Source organism: Gigantopelta aegis, chromosome 13, assembly GCF_016097555.1.
Source record: "Gigantopelta aegis isolate Gae_Host chromosome 13, Gae_host_genome, whole genome shotgun sequence".
NCBI classification, from domain to species: Eukaryota; Metazoa; Mollusca; class Gastropoda; order Neomphalida; family Peltospiridae; genus Gigantopelta; species Gigantopelta aegis.
This window is the reverse complement of record NC_054711.1, coordinates 34777591-34798445: the sequence shown is the minus strand read 5'-3', so window position 1 is coordinate 34798445 and position 20855 is coordinate 34777591. Positions and strand designations below refer to the sequence as shown.

The window sequence follows — 20855 nt, the reverse complement described above, 5'->3', positions numbered from 1 at the left end:
TCTTTTGAACCTTTAATTTCACATTTTTGGCAATCGGTTGAAAATAAATGATATGTAGGCCTATAGTAGTATTTGGGGCAAACGTCCATATTGCTCTACTACAAAACATTACAAATGCTTATATATATATATATAGAGTATTCAGGGTTTATATATAAGCAGGGTATTCTGGATATATGCATGTATATTGTAATTTTAATAATGAAAAAAGTTATACTGGTTACATTCTCGGGATAGGCCCTTTAAGAAATGTGTTTGTGTGTGCATGCATGTGCCAAAGTGTGATATATATATGTTTGTTTTGTTCTATTTGTTCAAATATGACCTATTATTACTTGATGCAGGTCTTATGTTATCATTAATAGTGCTATTTTAAAATGTAGGAATTGAAGATATTTTACCCTCAATAAGGAATGGGTTTTGTTTCCTAGAAAATTGACAATCATAATTCATATGTTAATTTACTCAACGCTAATACACCATAAAGATATAAAATTTGAAAGTTTTTAATAGAAGTCTGACATTAGCATATTCAGTATCATATCCCTGCCAAAGACTGATTTCAAGAGGTTATGCAGCAATGTCTAACTGTCTTTTACTTTGCCTACATAGAGGTAAACTAGATTCCGATATATGGTTCCAAAATTCACCATCTGTACAGTCTGTTTGCGTCAAAAGGGAACTACTGATCAATTGGCATGTAACTTTATAACGAATGAAGTTAAAATTCATATAAAAACATATTACCAGTAAGTTTTAAACCTATACCAACTCAAATAATGTGGGGCCTTTTTTAAAGAATTCAATGTAAATAAAAAAGTTTCTTTACATATAACCATCAAGTTGCATTGTTAAATCTTTTTCAATTCAGGTATGAACTGATGGAACAGCCAAAGTAAGGCACACAAAATTCTACCTTTAGTCTCCGTGTGCTGTATTATCGATTACTTCAGTGACAATTCAAGTCAAGACACATACGTTGGCTGTTCTAGCATTTTGTCTTAACCACTGTGTTAAAAATGAGATTTAATCTATATAATTTGATGGTAATTTGGGGGCGGGAAGTAGCCAGTTGTAAAGTGTCCGCCTGATTTGCAGTCAGTTTGGGATCGATCCCCATCGTTGGGCCCATTGGGCTATTTCCCGTTCCAGGAAGTGCACCACGACGGGTATATCAAAGGCTGTAGTATGAGCTATCATGTCTGTGGGATTATGCATATTTAAAGATCCCATAATTGCTACTAATGAAAAAAAAAATGGAGTGGCTTTCCTCTCTAAGACTATGTTAAAATTATCAAATGTTTGACATCCAGTTGCCGATGATTAATATATCAATGTGCTCCAGTGGTGTCATTAAACAAAACAAACTTTACTTTGATGGTAATTTGTTATATATATATATATATATATATCCTATAACTTAACCATGATATCCGTCATAACCCCATGTGATAATGTGATTTACTAAACATTAAATTAAAATGTTATTTTAGAAGTGTTATAGGATAAATAGGATTCGCTACTCATGTGTTTTAATATGCAAAATATCAACCTTGTCTAGTCAATCGGTATTTGTCTCGGCAGAGGCTCGACAAATACCGATTAACATAGACTTGGTTGATATTTTCCATACTAAAAAACACTCGTGACGAATCCTCTATATATTTACATAGACTTGTTTTGTTCTCAAAAAATAGGGAGGACTGCCACTTTATATGTTGCTATAACAGACTTTCTACAGCTTCCATTAACAAATGGACGTCTGAATGGCTCATGTTTGTGCATTTAGCTGATGACATGTTGAGACTTGTACTTTGTGCTTTGTAAACAGACTTATTTTTTTAATTATATATTATAATAATATTTCATGCAAAGAATTTCAAATATATTTTATAGATTGTTCAAATTAATTTGAGTATGAAGTACATTTAAAAGTTTAAAGATTGGCAAAATATTGCCAATAACACTGAATATAGATCTGTATTTGGAGTGTTGGCCAAATAGGGCAGGGCATTCACATGTACATATCCACACATATAGGTTCTTGTAGACTGGATGCGGCGTTCAACTGTTATGTCTGATGTGTCAGCGGCTTGTGTTTTGGGCTTATATACATAGAAAATAATACACGAGTGGCCATTAGATACCATTTATTTCACAACAAGTTGTTTTAAAATGTATCTTAACGAGCAAAAGCAAGTTTGATATGTTTGTAAATGAGTTGCAAGATAAATGGTATCTAACGCACACAAATGTATTATTCTATTTTTTACATATTGTCAAAAACCATGTTTTTAACATCTTTTTCGACTAAAAGTTATTTATAGCTGTTGCACTTATAGCTAACTTATGTGTCACAGACCCATGATTGTCAGGTTAACTATACGTCACAGTCTGATTGATTTCCATCATGTAATTTTTCATTGGACATATGGTATTAGTGACCTGATCATCACCTAGGAGCAGACAGTAATATGTCTTGAAATTGTTAACACATGTACGTGTGTAAACTATGTGTTATCAAAAATAATGCATGGTCATCTCACAACGGGTGTGTAAGAAAATATATTATACAGTTTGTTTCATTGCGACTGGCAGCATGCGTTTTGCAGATGCACACACTGAACGCATCCAGTCTACACGCTCTCATTAAAACTAATGTATTTCAATATTTTGTTTTAGTCAAACCGCACGCATGCACCACATCCAGTCTATATGAGCCTTATATTTAATACTTGTTGACTGTGAGCCCCAGCGGTGGATTTTACATTTGGTGTGTGGATGGGTGTGACCACACTGTCTGAATAGTGTTCTGGGGCAAATATGACAAGGTTGTGTACTTTATTGTTTTTAAGAAGACTTATTTTTATTACATAAAATAATATTTCAAGCAAAGAATTCCAAGTATTTTAGAGAAAAATTACTAATTGCACACACACAAACACACACCCACACCCGGCTATGCCAATGACTGGCGAATTTAAGTGATTCTTACAATTTGTTATACACTACACTTGTTGATGTGGAAGAAATGCTTCCTAAAAGATGCAACATCAAGTCCAGTACTTTTAATCCCACTACACCATAACAAACTTACTGTTTACAACACAATCACGTGCATACATACCAGGTATGTGGTGGATTGTAGCCCAGTGGTAAAGCATTCACCTGATGCACGGTTGGTCTAGGATTGATCCCCGTCTGTGGACTCATTGGGATATTTTTTGTTCCAGCCACTGCTTCATGACTGGTATATTAAAGGCTATGGGATGGTGCATATAAAAGATTTCTTGCTACTAATTGGAAAATATAGTGGGTTTTCTCTCTAAGACTATATGTCAAAATTACCAAATGTTTGACATCCAATAGCCGATGCTTACTAAATCAATGTGCTCTAGTGGTGTCACTAAACAAAAAAAACTTTAACATACACACTGGGCTTTCTTATAAACACGCACATTCTCAAGCATATATATACTATTTATTTAAATGAGAATTTCCCCACCCACACACCTATCTTATACCCGACCCCAACATAATTTGAGATGAGATGTATATTATACTTCTACCACCGCGTACACATAGGGGTAACCTGGAGACAGGTGAAGGTAACTAATTATAGATTTAAATGTGAAATTATTGTTATATATATATATTTGTTGTTTATTGTGAGGGAAACCTGGCGACGTTTTATGTCACCATATTTTGAAATATTATTATTAAAGACGCAGACCCTAGTTTTTAGGAAGTGAAATTTCTTTCTACTTTTTTTTCTATTTTTTAAAAACTGTTTACCTTTTTTTTTTTACAATGAACTTAAACAATCCTTACTATTTGTGGCAAATCCAACGTGTTTCTGGTCACCCTGATATTTGTAGCAGGTAAATATTAATTTTATATCAAACAAATGGTACGTATACCTCTGATATTTGTAGCAGGTAAATATTAATTTTATATCAAACAAATGGTACGTATACCTCTGATATTTGTAGCAGGTAAATATTAATTTTATATCAAACAAATGGTACGTATACCTCTGATATTTGTAGCAGCTAAATATTAATTTTATATCAAACAAATGATACGTACATGTGTACACCTCTGATACTAGGATCAGCGGCTTTAAAACAAATTATATATATATAACTTTTTATTATATAGATAATTTTACCTGTTATGTGGGTATATATCTTAGTGATTATTATGTAGATAATTTTACCTGTTATGTGGGTATATATCTTAGTGATTATTATGTAGATAATTTTACCTGTTATGTGGGTATATATCTTAGTGATTATTTGAGAGCCTAATAATATTAAATGTAAATATATACACCACGAGATGGAATAAATAATTTTACCTGTTATTTGTTTTTTTTATGTATTAGATAATGGATTGAATCAAGGTATCTCTAGCCCATCTATATACTTTGATGGACCAGTATTCATGACCGATACATAAGACACTGATATTATGCGCTTTATCTCAGCATTTAAGATGTTCGCAAAATTTCCAAATGCAAATTAAAGCTTAATTTGACGAATATATTACTAAACGAAGCTGGCAAAAGCAGTAATCAATATTACATGTGTATCACTATAAAATAAGTATTGGTACGTGTATTTGATGAATCTATACTAAAACGATATGTAAAATAAGTATTGGTACGTGTATTTGATGAATCTATACTAAAACGATATGTAAAATAAGTATTGGTACGTGTATTTGATGAATCTATACTAAAACGATATGTAATATTTAAAAACATAACAAACAGTAGGTAGGCCTGGGGCATAGTCAGAGAGAAAAAACGCCGAGGAAAACCCAGACCTGTAAAATAAATATCCGTGTCATGGGAAAAATAAAATAAAACGGGGGAAATTCCAGACGAGACAAGCACCTCGTCTGTCTCATGCTGGCTACGCCATTGTAGGCCTAGTGGCATTTTATGGTAGTAAAAAATGTCACACAGCGGTGCCGAGCTGAAAGTCTGTGAATACGAAATATAATACTGTTTAAACAAAACCAGGATGTTTTTAGCAGACTATATTTTTCAAAAAGGAGAAGTCATGTGTGTTAAGGGGAAGAAAGGAATGTGTGTGACTGTGACACCCTAGCCCATTGCTCTGAAACCAAAAATTATTAAGTAGGCTATAAAAAGAAAGGAATGTGTCGATACACTTAATCAGCGGATAGTAGGAAAAGAAAGGCATACTTGTTAAGGTGCGATACACTATATTTTAATAAGATGTTTTCATTATTTGGTATCATATTTCTACCTATTTATAATAGATTTATGAGGTAAAAATCAACCATTTAGTAGATATACAGCTTCAAAGTTTGTGTTGTCGGCCATATTGGATTATGCTAATCAGCACCTTTCCCGGTTCAGATTTGAGTAGATTTTGGATATAATGTTCAGTGGGGTCATCTAATAAATATATAACAAAAAACCTTCTGTTCAGTCATATTTTTACTGGACTAAAAGTGCTATTTGCCATTATTTTAAGCAGATGCTCTTATTTTGCAAAAAGGTGTACATGTATATATGCATATATGTTTCGTACATTTTTTTTTTCCCGTTTTAATTAATTTTTAAAATATATCATTATTATTTCTTCATCTTTTCTAAATCATCTTGTTATCGTTTTTGTACAAATTAAGTCAACAAAACTTTCATTTATAATAATAATAATAATAACAATAACAACAATAATAATCTTTATTTAAAGGTTACACAAATAGTCGTACACTAATCTCCCTTGTGGCCTTCTGTCTATTAAGTATTAAACATTATTACTCAACATATAATGAAATAAACAATGTAATAACAAAACACAACATAATTATTCTTCATTAAATGCATCGAAAGGTAAATACCCATGATGCATACATAATTAATGCAAATTTGTTTTTACTAAACATCAAGAGCCAGTGTTGTTATGAATTTTTTATATTGTCTTTTAAATGAAGGTAAGGATACACTTTTTTAAATAGAATCTGGGATTGTATTCCATATTTCAACACCGGAATAAGTGTTTATACAATTCAGTGTTGGGTCTTGGCAATACAAGATTATTATGTGTTGCTGATCTCAGGTTATATTTATTTGAGCCTGATAATGGTATGAACTAACCCTTACCGAAATGACTTATATTTTTTACTCATAAGTGAAGTATAAGTCGTTAATACTTTTGAAGTATAAGTGACTTATAAGTAAATGATTAGGATTTTGTATGCAAATGAGGTATCACTTATACAAAGTATATGTGACGTATAAGTGAAGTGTTAACCATATATATAAGTGAAGTGTAAGTCATTCGCTTATATTTAACAGAAGTGTTAGATATATATAAGTGACTTATAAGTGAAGTATAGGTGAAGTATAAGTGATTCACTGATATTTACAAACATTGCTGTATGAGTGAAGTATAAGTGATGCATTGATATTTAACAGAAACTGCTGTATAAGTGAAGTATAGGTGAAGTATAAGTGATTCACTGATATTTACAAACATTGCTGTATGAGTGAAGTATAAGTGATTCACTGATGTTTTACAGTAAATGCCGTATAGTGAAGTATAAGTGAAGTATGAGTGATTCACAGATATTTACAAACATTGCTGTACAAGTGAAGTATAAGTCGTTCACTGATATTTTACAAAAAATGCTGTATAGTGAAGTATAAGTGAAATATAAGTGAAGTACGAGTGATTCACAGATATTTACAAACATTGCTGTACAAGTGAAGTATAAGTCATTCACTGATATTTTACAAAAAATGCTGTATAAGTGAAGTATAAGTGAAATATACTCTTCAAAAGAAGAAACACAAAACCACATTGTCGTAACATTTGGAGAATTGATTTAATTATTGAATGGTGAGTCCGATAATTACCAAATGTTGCAGGATTGTTCACAATTCACTCTAGTCCATTGTGAGTAAGTGATAGGACACACCACCAAGGTCAAGGTCATCTGGAGTCGATACCGGGTGTGGCCTCCGCGTGTGTTGACAACTGCCTGGCACCGCCTGCCCATTGAAGCAACCAGAGTACGGATGACGTCCCGGGGGATGGTGGCCCACTCGGCCTGCAAGGCTACTGCCAGCTCGGGCAGGGTCTGGGGCTGTGGTTGTCGCTGTCGGAGGCGTCGGTCCAACTCGTCCCATAGATGCTCAATTGGGTTCAAATCCGGTGATATCAATGGCCAAGGAAGGACATTAATGTTGTTGTTCTGTAGGAAAGCCGTTGTGAGACGTGCTGTGTGAGGCCTGGCGTTGTCATGTTGGAACACTGCGTTGGCGTTGGCCATAACTGGAACGATGTGTGGCCGGAGAATCTGGTCAATGTAGCCCTGTGCATTCAGGTTGCCCTGCACGTGGACCAGGTCAGTTCTGCCAGTGTGTGAGATGGCTGCCCACACCATGACACTACCCCCGCCGAATCTGTCCACTTCCTGCACGCAGTATGCCGCATAACGTTCACCACGACGCCTATACACGCGACATCTTCCATCATGACGTCGGAGCAGAAATCGGGACTCGTCACTGAACCACACCTGTCTCCATCGCAGTCGAGGCCATTGTCGATGAATCTGGCACCACTGCAGTCGGAGTCGACGGTGTTGTGGTGTTAAGATGACACCTCGAACTGGACGTCTGGCACGAATTCCTACCTCACGTAGGCGGTTCCGTACGGTCTGGTCGGATATCCTGCGCAAACCTGGTATTGCTGCGGCTGTGGAGGTGGCAGTAGTCAATCGTTCCCGAAGGTGGCGTACCCGGATGTAGCGGTCCTGCCCGGGGGTAGTGAACCGTGGTCGACCGGATCTAGGGAGGTCACGTGTTGATCCATGTTGCTGGTAACGGTCCCACAGTCTGGAGCTGGTGCTTGGGGACACATGGAATGCCCTGGCAACGGCCGTTCTGGATTTGCCTGCGTCTAGTCGGCCGATGGCATTGTTTCTCTGCAGTTCACTGAGACGTGGCATGTCCTGGATTGTCAACTGTCGGCCAGATACAGAGGCCAGGCAAGCGAACACCCTGCACTTTTATACTGTCGGTGTTCATGTTGCACGTGCAGACAACGCACGTGCAGTGGTGACATGGTTTGCACGTGGCTGCGTTTTTGCGAATATTCACATTTTGGAACTTTATTGTACAGTAGCTGCGTTTTATCGAATGTAACCGTGGGAATGTATGATAGCACTTCCACACCCTATCTGTAAACTGTCAGCAAGACATAAAAATTGAAGCACAATAGTCTTAACAAAGTGGTGTTTCATTCTTCCTGAAGTGACCCACTAATATATCTGAACAGTATATGCAAAGAAATATTTGATAAATAATATAAATGTATATTTATAAGTTTAAATGTTAGATTGGATTCTCTCACATCCCTTTTCTTCAGTTATGTCCTGTTCAGTGCCATCTTGATATATGTCATCCAACATTCAGATGGGATTCTGCAAAATAATTTAAAAGAAAAAAATATTTTATATAGTCTGGATAGATCTGCTATGTACATGTACAGTGTAATTAGTCATTGTTTAATGTAAACATTTAGTTTTTTCTATTAGTTTTTAAAGACTAAGTTAGAGAATCATAGCCTACCAAGTTTCAGATGTGGGGAATCAAAACTTCAGGAAAAAACAAACATTCGGTTACATTTTCAATTTTACTTCTAAAAATAATTGTTTAAAAAAATATTCAATCAAATATCTAGGATAAACGTTATTTTTTGTATTAAAACAGACTTTGAAATATTCAATGTTGAACTTTAATTTTAATTAAGAAGAAACCAGAAAATAAAATACATACATGTATATACATATATATTTTTAATCTTTTAAGTTTTGGAAACTACTAGAAAGAATCATGCAAATAACTGTTTATGAATTTCTCTGATTCAACTGATTATATATGTTTCCATAATCCAAATGGTAAAGTTTTATGTATTTGTATGTGCATGTTGAGGATATTAAAGCTGGATGATCAACTTTAATAAAACATCAGTCAGACTGATTTGTTCAGTACATGAACCATTACAACATGTATGTATCTGGAGATAACTGGTGAATAAATGAAAACATCCATTTTAATTGTGCATTTTGTAAAAAAATATGATGACACTAGGTTTTTCTTTTGGTGTTCTCTGTAGCATCTTTATTTTTCTGAACAAACAATAGGTATTTTGACTTTAGCAAAGCTTACTGTAAATGATATTAACATGCAATGATTGGGCTTATAAAAAATAATATGTGTATTAAGCAAACAAAAGCTAACAAATATTTTTCATGTTACTGTTTAAAATGTCAGTCATTACAACTGCCCCCCATTTCCCATGGACTTTTAATTAGCACTGTGTGAAGTAAATTAATTACTCCCAGTCTGCCAGAAGTAGAGATACACATCCTTTTTATAAGACAGGTACAAAGTGATCAGGTGATAACTCCCATTCTCCTATAGACATTTTATTGCCCCAATAGTGGAGCTATGTAATCCCTTTGTAAGGTGATATCTGAAGACTTCCAGTGTTTGTGAATTGCAGAAGTTGAACATTACATAAATTATTTTAGCTCATTTAATCAAAATACATTATATATATATATATATATATATATATATATGAATGATCCTTTTCAAGTTGGTTTTATCACATAAACTGTTTTAATGTACAATTGCACAAATGTTCCTCCATTACCGGAAATGGTAAAAAGGACACAATGATAAAAATTATATAATTAAAAATTATAACTTATTAATACTTCCAAGCTATTAATTGATCATATGGATTTAAAAACTTTAAAATTTGCCTGGACATAAAAAAAGAAAGAAAAATCATGTTTGTTGGTAACAGAAGGAAACCACAAGTATACTTTAATTAATTACTACTAATTACTTATAATATTTAAATGTAAACAACACCACCAAACCTTTGTGTGACAAAATAACTATAATCAGCACTAGTTTGAACTTTTAGTATAGTTGTATTCACTAAATGAAATGTTTATGCACATGCATTAACATAAATAAAGAGAATTTATCAAACAAAGGATTCACTCCGGCTGTCACTTGCGCTATATACCCATGTCCCAAAAGGTTGATGCACAATATTACAAAATAACACGGGCAAAATACAGCCAGAAGGCTTACCATTAAACATACATATTGTTTTAATTCTTCACCATTTCCTAGAAGTGAATATGTGAACTATAACATGTGTCACAATTAGGAACTATAGTGGACCGTGATGATGAACTCTCACCCGGAAGTGATCTGTGTAGTGAGACCTTAAAGTCTAGTGACCGATTTTGTCAAACTTGGTTTGAAGTCAATTTGATAATTTGGGTCATTTACACCATGAAAAGCTATACTAGAGCCATGTAACTTATGAACTCAAACCAATACACCAAAAGATAGATGCACCATACCATCCAATAAAACTTCATATCACATTGTTACTCCTTGGTCATCCACACAATAGATGGCCATCAAACAAGCAGCCACTATATGGTTATGTATGACCTTGTTGGTAGTTCTGATATGGGGAATATACAAAGAAGCTAATTATCTAATTAGTTCATTAAAAATATTAGTTTCCATCAATTGTTGCTATGGGCAACAATTGTTTCATAATGAAGTGTTGAAATCCTGTTTTTTTCTGTATATTTCAGCATGAAGATCCACATATTATTAATGGCAGATACAAATTCTACTTTCATAGTAGAATACTATGTTATATATTCACAATACCATCAAAACTGTTTGTCACTATGACTGTACATTCGAAAAAATTCATTATGCACAAAATCACAGAAATTAGGGTGAATTTAGATATTGACCTTGTGACCTTGAATTTTGACCTTTTACAATGAGAAACTCAGTGTTAGACACTCAGATCAATTTATTTATTACATGTAAGAACACTAGAATATACATTTTGACACACACCCCTAAAAAAAAAAAAAAAAAAAAAAAAAAGAAGATAAAAATAAATAAAATTGACGTTTGCAATATTTACCCAAATAGGGCCCCCATACGCTTGGCTCAAATCCACATCGATGTAATTACCTTTTATAAGGATGCTACACTAGTACATTTTCATTTTGGCTTGCTAAACTTATATTTTTGGGGATAAACAGTAATTTCATGTTTTACATTATGGTCTCACTACACAGATGTCATCTGCCATTGAAACCCATGTTAAACTGCCCAACTTCAAGTGAAGATTGCCCATAGAACGGGTTCTCGTTGGCACAAACAACATACACCATTGCGAACATACATTATATAAGCATCTATTTTCACTCCAAAATTGAGAACATTTCCGTCTCAGTTTTTTGCTATATGACTGCATCTGGCTGTAGTACCGGTCCGAACAGGTGGTTCATTAACCGATTCACTCCGGCTGTCACTTGCGCTATATACCCATGTCCCAAAAGGTTGATGCACAATATTACAAAATAACACGGGCAAAATACTGCCAGAAGGCTGACCATTAAACATACATATTGTTTTAATTCTTCACCATTTCCTAGAAGTGAATATGTGAACTATAACATGTGTCACAATTAGGAACTATAGTGGACCGAGATGATGAACTCTCACCCGGAAGTGATCTGTGTAGTGAGACCAAAGAAAATGTCCAGGTGCCGCCATTTTGGTTTTCTTCTTTGGGTTTCCTCCTACTGGCTGGAGACCCACACAGTGGTGTCTGAATTAAGTCCTTTTGAAGTTGCACCATACTGCCTAAGATGGCAAGGCTATTAATCTCAAGATTTTGCACCTCTCATAATAATCTCTTGTTCTATCTCAATTACTGATGTCATTGTTGTTGTCTTTGTTTTTCTTGTGGGTTTTGTATTTTTAATTTTTTTTAGTTAATTAACTTTTTTATATGTAAATACAAATTACCATTAATAGATAAAATAAATCCATGCTGTAATAAACACACTGAAATGGGGCTCACCTCCACACACACACACACACACACACACACACCCTCTGCTCTGCCACTACAATTTTACAGATATTTATTGTGACAGGTGGTGAGTCTGGAGGGTCTATTTAAGTGAGGAGGTAGCATGGGATAATTATAATCATATAGCATCATGTGTATTAATATTAATATAAAAAATTATTATTACTGGAAATAGTATCAAATTCTGTTACATGTATGTTTGGTTGTTTAGCCACTGTTCCCAATGAATTTGATAAATCCTGTGAGAAGTTATGAATTTTTTAAAAATAACCATGAAAATGTTTTGGACTTAGTTTTTTCCCTGTTCATTTGGAACACATCATTTCCTTTGCAAAAAGACTATCTCCAAACTAATTGTTCACTTATATTTCACTTATAGAAACAAACAAAAAATGTCTTAATTCCAGTTTACTTATACCACTGATAAACCACTTATAGGTGAAATATATGTGGAGTATCAGTGATGTATCAGTTAACCATTCTTTTCACTTATACTTATACACACTGATACTTCACTTATACCAATATATGGGTAACTTATAGGCCACTTATAAGTGGCGTATATGTAAAGTATAAGTTATTTCCGTAAGGGAATCACTTATATATGCAGGTGTCAGATTGTTCAACGTATTATATATATACTAATGTACCCGTATGGTATGTGCACCTATAATAAAAAAGCAACCACTGTAATTCCTTAAAGAGATCTGCTGAAGGAGTTAGCAGTGGTTTATCAAGACGCTCTTTTTTTTGTAGCTTTATTAATCTGTCAACGTATGTTTTATTGCAGCGACCCCATGTTACTGACCCATAATCAAATATTGGAAGAATATATGCATTACAGAATAGAGATTTTGATTCTGGGGTGAATAATTTGCTAATTCATCGCAAAAGAGCCAGTTTCGATGAAACTTGTGAACAAATGTGATCAACTTGTGTGTTCCAGCTAAGATTTTGATCTTGAAACACAGTCCTAAATGTTTTTGTCAATGAGCAGATGATAGGGTTATTATTGATATTTAGTTACAACTGACCAGTTTGGCCCAATGTTTGCTGTGTACCAATTAACATACATGTAGTTTTAGATGGGTTTATAGACATATTATTATTAATGCACCAAGAGTTTACAGCATCTAAGTTTGTTTGTAACGTAGTCTCTTTTACAGACAAATGTCTGCCAGATGTGTGTAATGTCGTGTCATCTGCATACATACATGTATCTACACTGACATTTTGGGTAGATAATGGAATATCACTTATAAACATAAGAAATAAAATAGGCCCAAGAATAGAGCCAGATAGAGCCCAATTCTTTGGAGCTAATATTGTTAATTTGTATAAGCTGTTTTCTGTTGTTTAAGTATAACTTAAACCATTCAACTGTATTCGGTGACAGTTGATATACCTGAAGTTTTTGCAGCAAGATTTGATGATCCACCAAGTCAAATGCTTTGCTCGAATCTAAAAATACAGAACCAATCATGCCCAAGAATATATGCATTACAGAATAGAGATTTTGATTCTGGGGTGAATAATTTGCTAATTCATCGCAAAAGAGCCAGTTTAGATGAAACTTGTGAACAAATGTGATCAACTTGTGTGTTCCAGCTAAGATTTTGATCTTGAAACACAGTCCTAAATGTTTTTGGCAATGAGCTGATGATATAGGGTTATTATTGATATTTAGTTGCAACTGACCAGTTTGGCCCCAATTTTTGCTGTGTACCAATTAACATACATGTAGTTTTAGATGGGTTTATAGACATATTATTATTGAGGCCCCAAGAGTTTACAGCATCTAAGTTTGTTTGTAACGTAGTCTCTATTACAGACAAATGTCTGCCAGATGTGTGTAATGTCGTGTCATCTGCATACATATCTACACTGACATTTTTGGTAGATAATGGAAGATCACTTATAAACATAAGAAATAAAATAGGCCCAAGAATAGAGCCAGATACTATACCCAATTCTTTGGAGCTAATATTGTTAATTTGTATAAGCTGTTTTCTGTTGTTTAAGTACAACTTAAACCATTCAACTGTATTCGGTGACAGTCAATATACCTGAAGTTTTTGCAGCAAGATTTGATGATCCACCAAGTCAAATGCTTTGCTCGAATCTAAAAATACAGAACCAATCATGTTTCCTTTATCTAGTTGGTCTATTAGAGATGTTAGTGCTGTCTGACATGAGTGTTTGTCTCTAAATCCTGACTGAGCATTTGTGTAGTAGTTCATATTTGTAAAGATAATCTTTTAATTGTTTTGGGACATGTTTTTCAAATGTTTTAGAAATTGTGGGTAAAATAGATATAGGTATGTAATTATTAGGGTCTTCTTTACATCTACCTTTGTGACATGGCATTACTCTTGCTGTCTTCAGCTTCTGTGGAAAGGTACATGTATCAATACTCATATTAATAATGTATGCTACTGAGGGGGCTATATATTCCTTACATAGTTTTAGTAATTTAGGACCAAGACCATCAACACCTGTTGATTTATTGGAGTCCATCTTATTGATAATATCAATTACCTGAATATCTGTAATATATTGCAGGCTAAAGGAACTATGTAGATAATCTCTGCCGGACTAGTTTCTCAAGAGTATCAAATACTAGTGTATTTGAATTTGTGTTGGGGAATGATTTTGATATATTTACAAAATGTTGATTTAGATCTTCTAATATTTCAATGGGTCTGTGGTAGTTTTATTGTTATATATCAACTTTATTGGTACTGGATGTCTGTTGACACATGGTGTAATGCTTTTTAGGTGTTTCCAGAGATAACCAGGATTTTTACTGTCAGAAACTGCATTATTAAAGAAATCCTTTTAGCTTTGTCAATAAGAGTTGTTTTCTTGTTTCTCCAGACTGTACATGTTACATGTATACAGTTCCCAGTTTTTACACCCATAGTACTTGTCCCTCTTTTGCCAAGCTTGTTTAATTTCTTCAGAATACCATTCAGGTTGGTACATTCGTTTAACCCTTTTGGTTTTAACTGGGGCATGCTTATCTAGCAGTTCAGTTAGAACTGAGTAGGCCTACAGTTTACTCAATGCATTATCTGGATTACTAATGCATCGAGTAAACTGTACTTAATTCTAACTGAACTGCTAGATAAGCATTCCCCAGTTAAAACCAAAATGTGACGGCCTAGGCCTACTTACGTGTTTGGTTAATTCCCGAAATTAATGCTGGAATATTTTCTGTTGAAAGAAAAATGACTGGCTGCTGAAGGTGAAGGTCAGAGTTTTCTCACGCGGTCGTAAGGTGGGGCGAGATCGGCCCGAACCAACCATTTGCCAACGTTGTGGCAACGTTAAACCGGCCACGGCGATAGTTCACACCGGGAACGCCCTTTTTCATACTATGGAATTTACTACAAGTTATTTATTTCTGAACCGATTGTTTTCAAAATTGCATACACAAATAGTATATTTTTGTTATTTCCAAAACACATTTACTGTTTTACTTACGTCTAACCGAACTGAAATTATTTACAAAAATCATCTTTATAGGACAGGACGAACTTATGGGTACCTTAATAAAACAGGTTAAAACACAATTTTGCCCACGAGTTAGAGCTATCAAGAAGCGCTCCCTTTATCTAGAGATGTTCAGCTACACAAATATACCATTCGTATAAATTTCCCATTCAAGGTGACACCCCCAGCCCCATCTACGCCCAGACTATGTACATGTGCGATCAGCGTAATGTTTGCCCGCCTTTCCAACTTTCTAAATTGTTGCTAAATATAGAGTACAGCGATGCCTGGCGTGTCGTCACTACCGGTGTATTTCTGACAAGGGCTATTCATCTTCCTCCATTAGAAGTCAACTTTTGCATGTTAAGTGGACCCGATATCGGTAATTTTAAGGAATAAACAAAATAGTAAATTTAATAGTTTTAGGAGTTTGTAAAAGTTTGTATTTAGATAGGCCTACTTGTTTGAACTTTATTGTTAATAACAGTTTTCACGACCTGTGAAGAAAGACCTCACAAATGAACAAGCAGACGACAGCAAATCGGATGTTTGGTCGACGACAGTCACTTTTCGCACCCTTGTTTTGGGTTCGTACACAATAAATAAAACATATCCAACAGTAATTTTTGTATATGATATATTTGACAAAAGGTACTTTTTATTTCTTTCATCTTTTAAAACTTAAAATTAATATTTTGTCCAGAATTATGAAAAATAAATCAAATGCCGACCTGTAAACAACGTTGTCTGCTTAGGCCAATAGAATGAAAGTTATAGATTTGCGTCCGAACAATGTTAAAAACACATGAGGCTTTTTTTCATTATTCATTATTCATTATTTTTATTGATCGATTATTTCCATAGCAGATTTAAGTCCAGATGAGGTCTTTGACATGTTTGAAGGTGGAATATAAACTATTGAAAAAATTTAATTTAATTTTAATTGAGCTCTAACTAGCTAGCTAGGGCCTATATGATTCAGTGTCTCCTTTGGATTGGTGGATCAAGGCAGTCCTCCCACTGAGGATAGGTATCTGCTTCATCTTCGACACCATGGAGGTATTCTCCACACTGTATACAGCAGGGCTCATATCCACAAGCACAGTACAGCTTCTCTATGTGGTCAAGGCAGCAGTATTCGAGATTAAAAATTTTGGCCGGTATCCCAGTTGGATAATAACATTTCAAAATCTGGTATCCTACCTGAGAATTTAGTATTATGTGACATCCCGGTGGGATACTGGGTTCTTGAAGTCTGGTATCCAGAATTAAATTCTGGTATCCCCGGGATATCGGGATACCATTAATCTCGAACACTAGACAGTCATGATCCTTCACGATCATTAAGTGCCTTTTTTGTGCAAATAATGAAATTTTTTGTAAATAATGAAAATTTTCAGCGGTACCTTTCACGGCATGCGGGCGGTGGACGCAAATCTATAACTTTCATTCTCATGGCCTTATAGAAATTTGACAGGGGTTAAGGTTAGTAGACCAGTTTTTATTTTAATGTGGTTAAGCGTTGTAATAATAATTAATATAGCTAATTTTGAATTTGCATCTCCTTACAATAACCATAACAGGGTTTCTGTCAGACGGTAAAACGGGTATGGCGCCATACCCAAATTTTATTATCTTCAAGTTAACTTTTTCACAAAATTAATTACTCTTATCATTAATGTATGATTTTCTTAACCCTAACCCTAAACTTAACTCATTTTCATTCTGGGGGATGCCTCCCATACCCCTTGTTGACTGTGGTTGCACTGAATTCCATAGCGCCATACCCAAAAATTTCTTTCTAGCAGAAACACTGCATAAATGTTTTTAAGAATGCTGAAAAAATTACAATGCAAAATTGCTATTGAATTTTTTTTATTTTTTTTTGAACATTACTAATGCACCTGAATGTGTAGGGAAGAAAATCTTGTGATTAAAAAATTGTACCTTTTACGAAATATGGATTTCAAGTGAAATTACAATAAAATATGCTATATTTAATGTGTATGAAGCCAAAACAACTGTCAAGGGTGCGAAAACTAACTGTCAACCTTAATAGGTCAAACCATGCATGATAAAAACCAAACGGAGCTGGAAGCATAACGCAGTTAGGGACGTTGGTGATATACTCTTTACATTCCAGCAACACATTTATTTTACCCAAAGTACCATTATGCATCTACATTGTATGATGCTGCACATGCCCCTTTAAGTTTCAAATGATCCTAAAAATATATGCTAAGCGAGAAAAAGGGCATCTAATTAAAACACATTGTCATTGGTGTTACTAATGGGCATTGGTGTTACTCAGTACCTAGTAACACCAATGACAGGTAACACCAGTGACAAAATAAGTAAATAATTAGTTCATGTTCTCTAAAGAAACAGTTAAGAAAACTGAAAAAGTACAGGTTGTAGCAGACATACTATGTCTATAATAACACAAAAAGTTTCTTAAAATTATTAACCATTACATAAATAAGATAGTAACGCCAATGACTGAATAAACCTACTTTTATATTTTAACAACACATTCATGACATTTAAACAAAACTACTCACTATTCTTCATATGTCTCTTGCTTTTGACAAATAGGTTTGATGGTCCATATCTACTGGTGGAATGTTTCATCCAGAGAGCATTCAGTTTCTTTTGTTTTCTTATAAGTATATATAGTAACACCAATGACATAAAATTCAAGGACAAGCTTATATTGCCCACCATCCTTTGAATATAGATTTTTTTTTACAAGAATCCTTTAGTGAGTAAATCAGCCATCAGTATGTATTACATTATTCAGTGTTATGTCTTCTATTATATATTTTAACAGTACATGTTATGTATAGTGTTGTGCTAGATAACACCAATGACATTTTACGCTAATCCTGAATAAAATCTCTATCAAAGCTGATTAGCAGAGAGAAAAAATTGCAATGACAGGATTATATTATTAATAAAGTATCATTAAGGACAACAAACCTTGTTTTCTATATATAAATACAATACAAGTTGTGTAGGGGCATAAAAGTGACCCAATATGAATTTAAGGTGCTACCTAGAGGCGACATCTTCATCTGTAGACTGCTGCACATTAATTATCCGTCACTTATAGGCATACATACAGGCTCCCAATTTTTTGCTAATTAAATAAAAATGCCAGAACATTTGTTCTTATTAGCATTATGCCAAATGGCTATATAGGGTAGCAAACGAATTGCTATGCATTTTACATAGATTACAACTAAAATTGTGAGTAGAATTATGGAAATACATGTAAAAAGGTTTCAGGCAAGCTCATAATCATTTTCCTCGAATATCTCTATCGTTTTTGTCCAAATTTGAGAATTTGGTCCAGCCCTGGGGGGGGGGGGGGGGGGGGGGGGGCAGTTACCCCCCCACTCCCCCATCCTCTTTCTTATCTTATGCACATTGACCAGTAATGACCGCCGTGAAAGAGACAGAACGAGTCTTGTTTGATCAGGGAATGAGCCAGGCTGAAATTCTTTGCTCTGTAGCCCAAAGGGGTTGTTTTCAGCATGTGAATCCTGAAGAGGATTTAGAAACACTTAAACATTATTTCGCCATGTGCCCTACCTTGACATAGTAGTGACTTTAGAATCAGAATCAGAATGCTGGAAACTAGTGATCTTCACACTTTCAAGGCTAGTAGAACCCATTCAGTCAGACATCTTGATTGTGAACCAATTAAGGAATTGTCATTTATTTCATTTCAACTTACTTTCATGCTTATATCCAATTAAGGTTCAAGCACACTGTCCTGGGCATGCACCTTAGCTATCTAGGCTGTCTGTCCAGGACAGTTGGTTAGTGGTTAGTGAGAGAGAAGAGGGTGTAGTGGCCTTACACCTATCCATTGAACCCATAAGAGCTCGCTCTGGGTTGGAGCCGGTACTGGGCTGTGAACCCTGTACCTACCAGCCTGTAGTTCGATGGCTTAACCACTGCGCCACCAAGGCCGGTTAGGAATTTTTATTGAGGGATGCAATTAATTGCCTCTAAGTTCACAATACTTTGTATTACCAGTGGCATAGGAAGGTGCCAAAAAAGTGGGGGGAGGCACACTTTTATATTTACACACTTTTACACTATTATAAAGCAAAATATTTGAAAAGTGGGGGGCACATACCCCCTTGCCCCCACTCCCCTCCCCCTGCTTCCTATTCCCAATTAGGAGATGTTTTACGTCCTAATTAGGACATACTAATTCCTCATTAGGAAATACTATATACTAAAGAGGAGATCTTAAATTCTAATTAGGATTTAGGTTTTTAAAAATATATATATCATGGCACTAACATGCTTCAGTAAATAATTATTATGAATTGTGACATATTTAATTGCCCAGAAACCATTTGGTAATGTCAGGCTTAATTATATAATTACTTAAATTGTGTGTGTACATACATAGACTTAATGCACATATATATATACATGTTTATATATATTTTTTTTAACACACACACACACACAATGACACATGCACGCATGTACGTACACACACATAGTGTCACTTCTATTTGCATGTCCATGTATACATGCATGCATATAAATGATAGTAATTAATATACATATACCTCTACATTGTAGCAAATTAAGAAGAGTAAAAGTTGGGCTGTAGTCAAGAGAAAGAAATACAGAGAACTAACTGAAATGGCTGCCATTCATCCCAACAAGACCAGCACTCGCTATGTAAGCTCTCGCTATAACGGATGGACACTTCCTCCTCATGGGTATCAAATCATTGCCTGGGTTATCGAAATCTACTTCCTACTTATAAACTTTGCAATGATTATTCCTTCGCTTTCACAACAATTGCAAGCCACATTTTATGTGGTATCCTTTGAAAACATTGTATATTAAAGTGCTATTTTTCCTATAGGTTGAGGGTTATATTGTATCCTTTGAAAACATACTGTATAATTACAGTGCTATTTTTCCTATAGGTTGGGGGCCTTCATACTCATTTAAGGAACGATTAAGTTGTGGTGACATATACACAAAGAACAACCATTTGCATACTATTCTACAGTGTGGATTGAAAGTAGGCATGGGCTCTCTCTCGCTCGCTCTCTCTCTGGTTGTGTGTGTTTGTGTGTGCTGAGATATTGTTAAACCAGGGGTTTGTTTCTAACATTTGACCTTGACACTCATGGCTTTGACTTTGGAATTGTAGCATCGTTTTATGGGGGAGGGGGGGAATGGAAGTTTTAGTTTCATTTCTAAAACATTTTATTATTTAAGTTAGAATTTAAAACATTAATTCTATACATGGACTTGTTTATTCAAATTGATATATCTATTTTGCTTTACAAAACATTATGGGGGAGGGAAGGAGATGATTGTCAAGTGTAACCT

General features: G+C 34.7%; 1 protein-coding gene and 1 long non-coding RNA gene across 2 annotated transcripts in view; both read left to right on the top strand.

Annotated features, from left to right (window-relative positions):
• Positions 1 to 3302: 3302 nt before the first annotated feature.
• LOC121387796 lies at positions 3303 to 4364 on the top strand. The gene is made up of 2 exons (XR_005959879.1): positions 3303 to 3881; positions 3939 to 4364. It is a non-coding gene; the product is annotated as an uncharacterized LOC121387796 (long non-coding RNA).
• Positions 4365 to 16944: 12580 nt separating this feature from the next.
• Positions 16945 to 20855, top strand: part of LOC121387790 (palmitoyltransferase ZDHHC1-like) — a 40016-nt gene continuing 36105 nt past the window's right edge. Inside the window, exons 1-2 of the mRNA XM_041518997.1 lie at positions 16945 to 16964; positions 20088 to 20333. Coding sequence (XP_041374931.1) covers positions 20151 to 20333 — 183 coding nt within the window. The 5' untranslated portion in view covers positions 16945 to 16964; positions 20088 to 20150. The remainder of the gene's footprint in view (positions 16965 to 20087; positions 20334 to 20855) is intronic.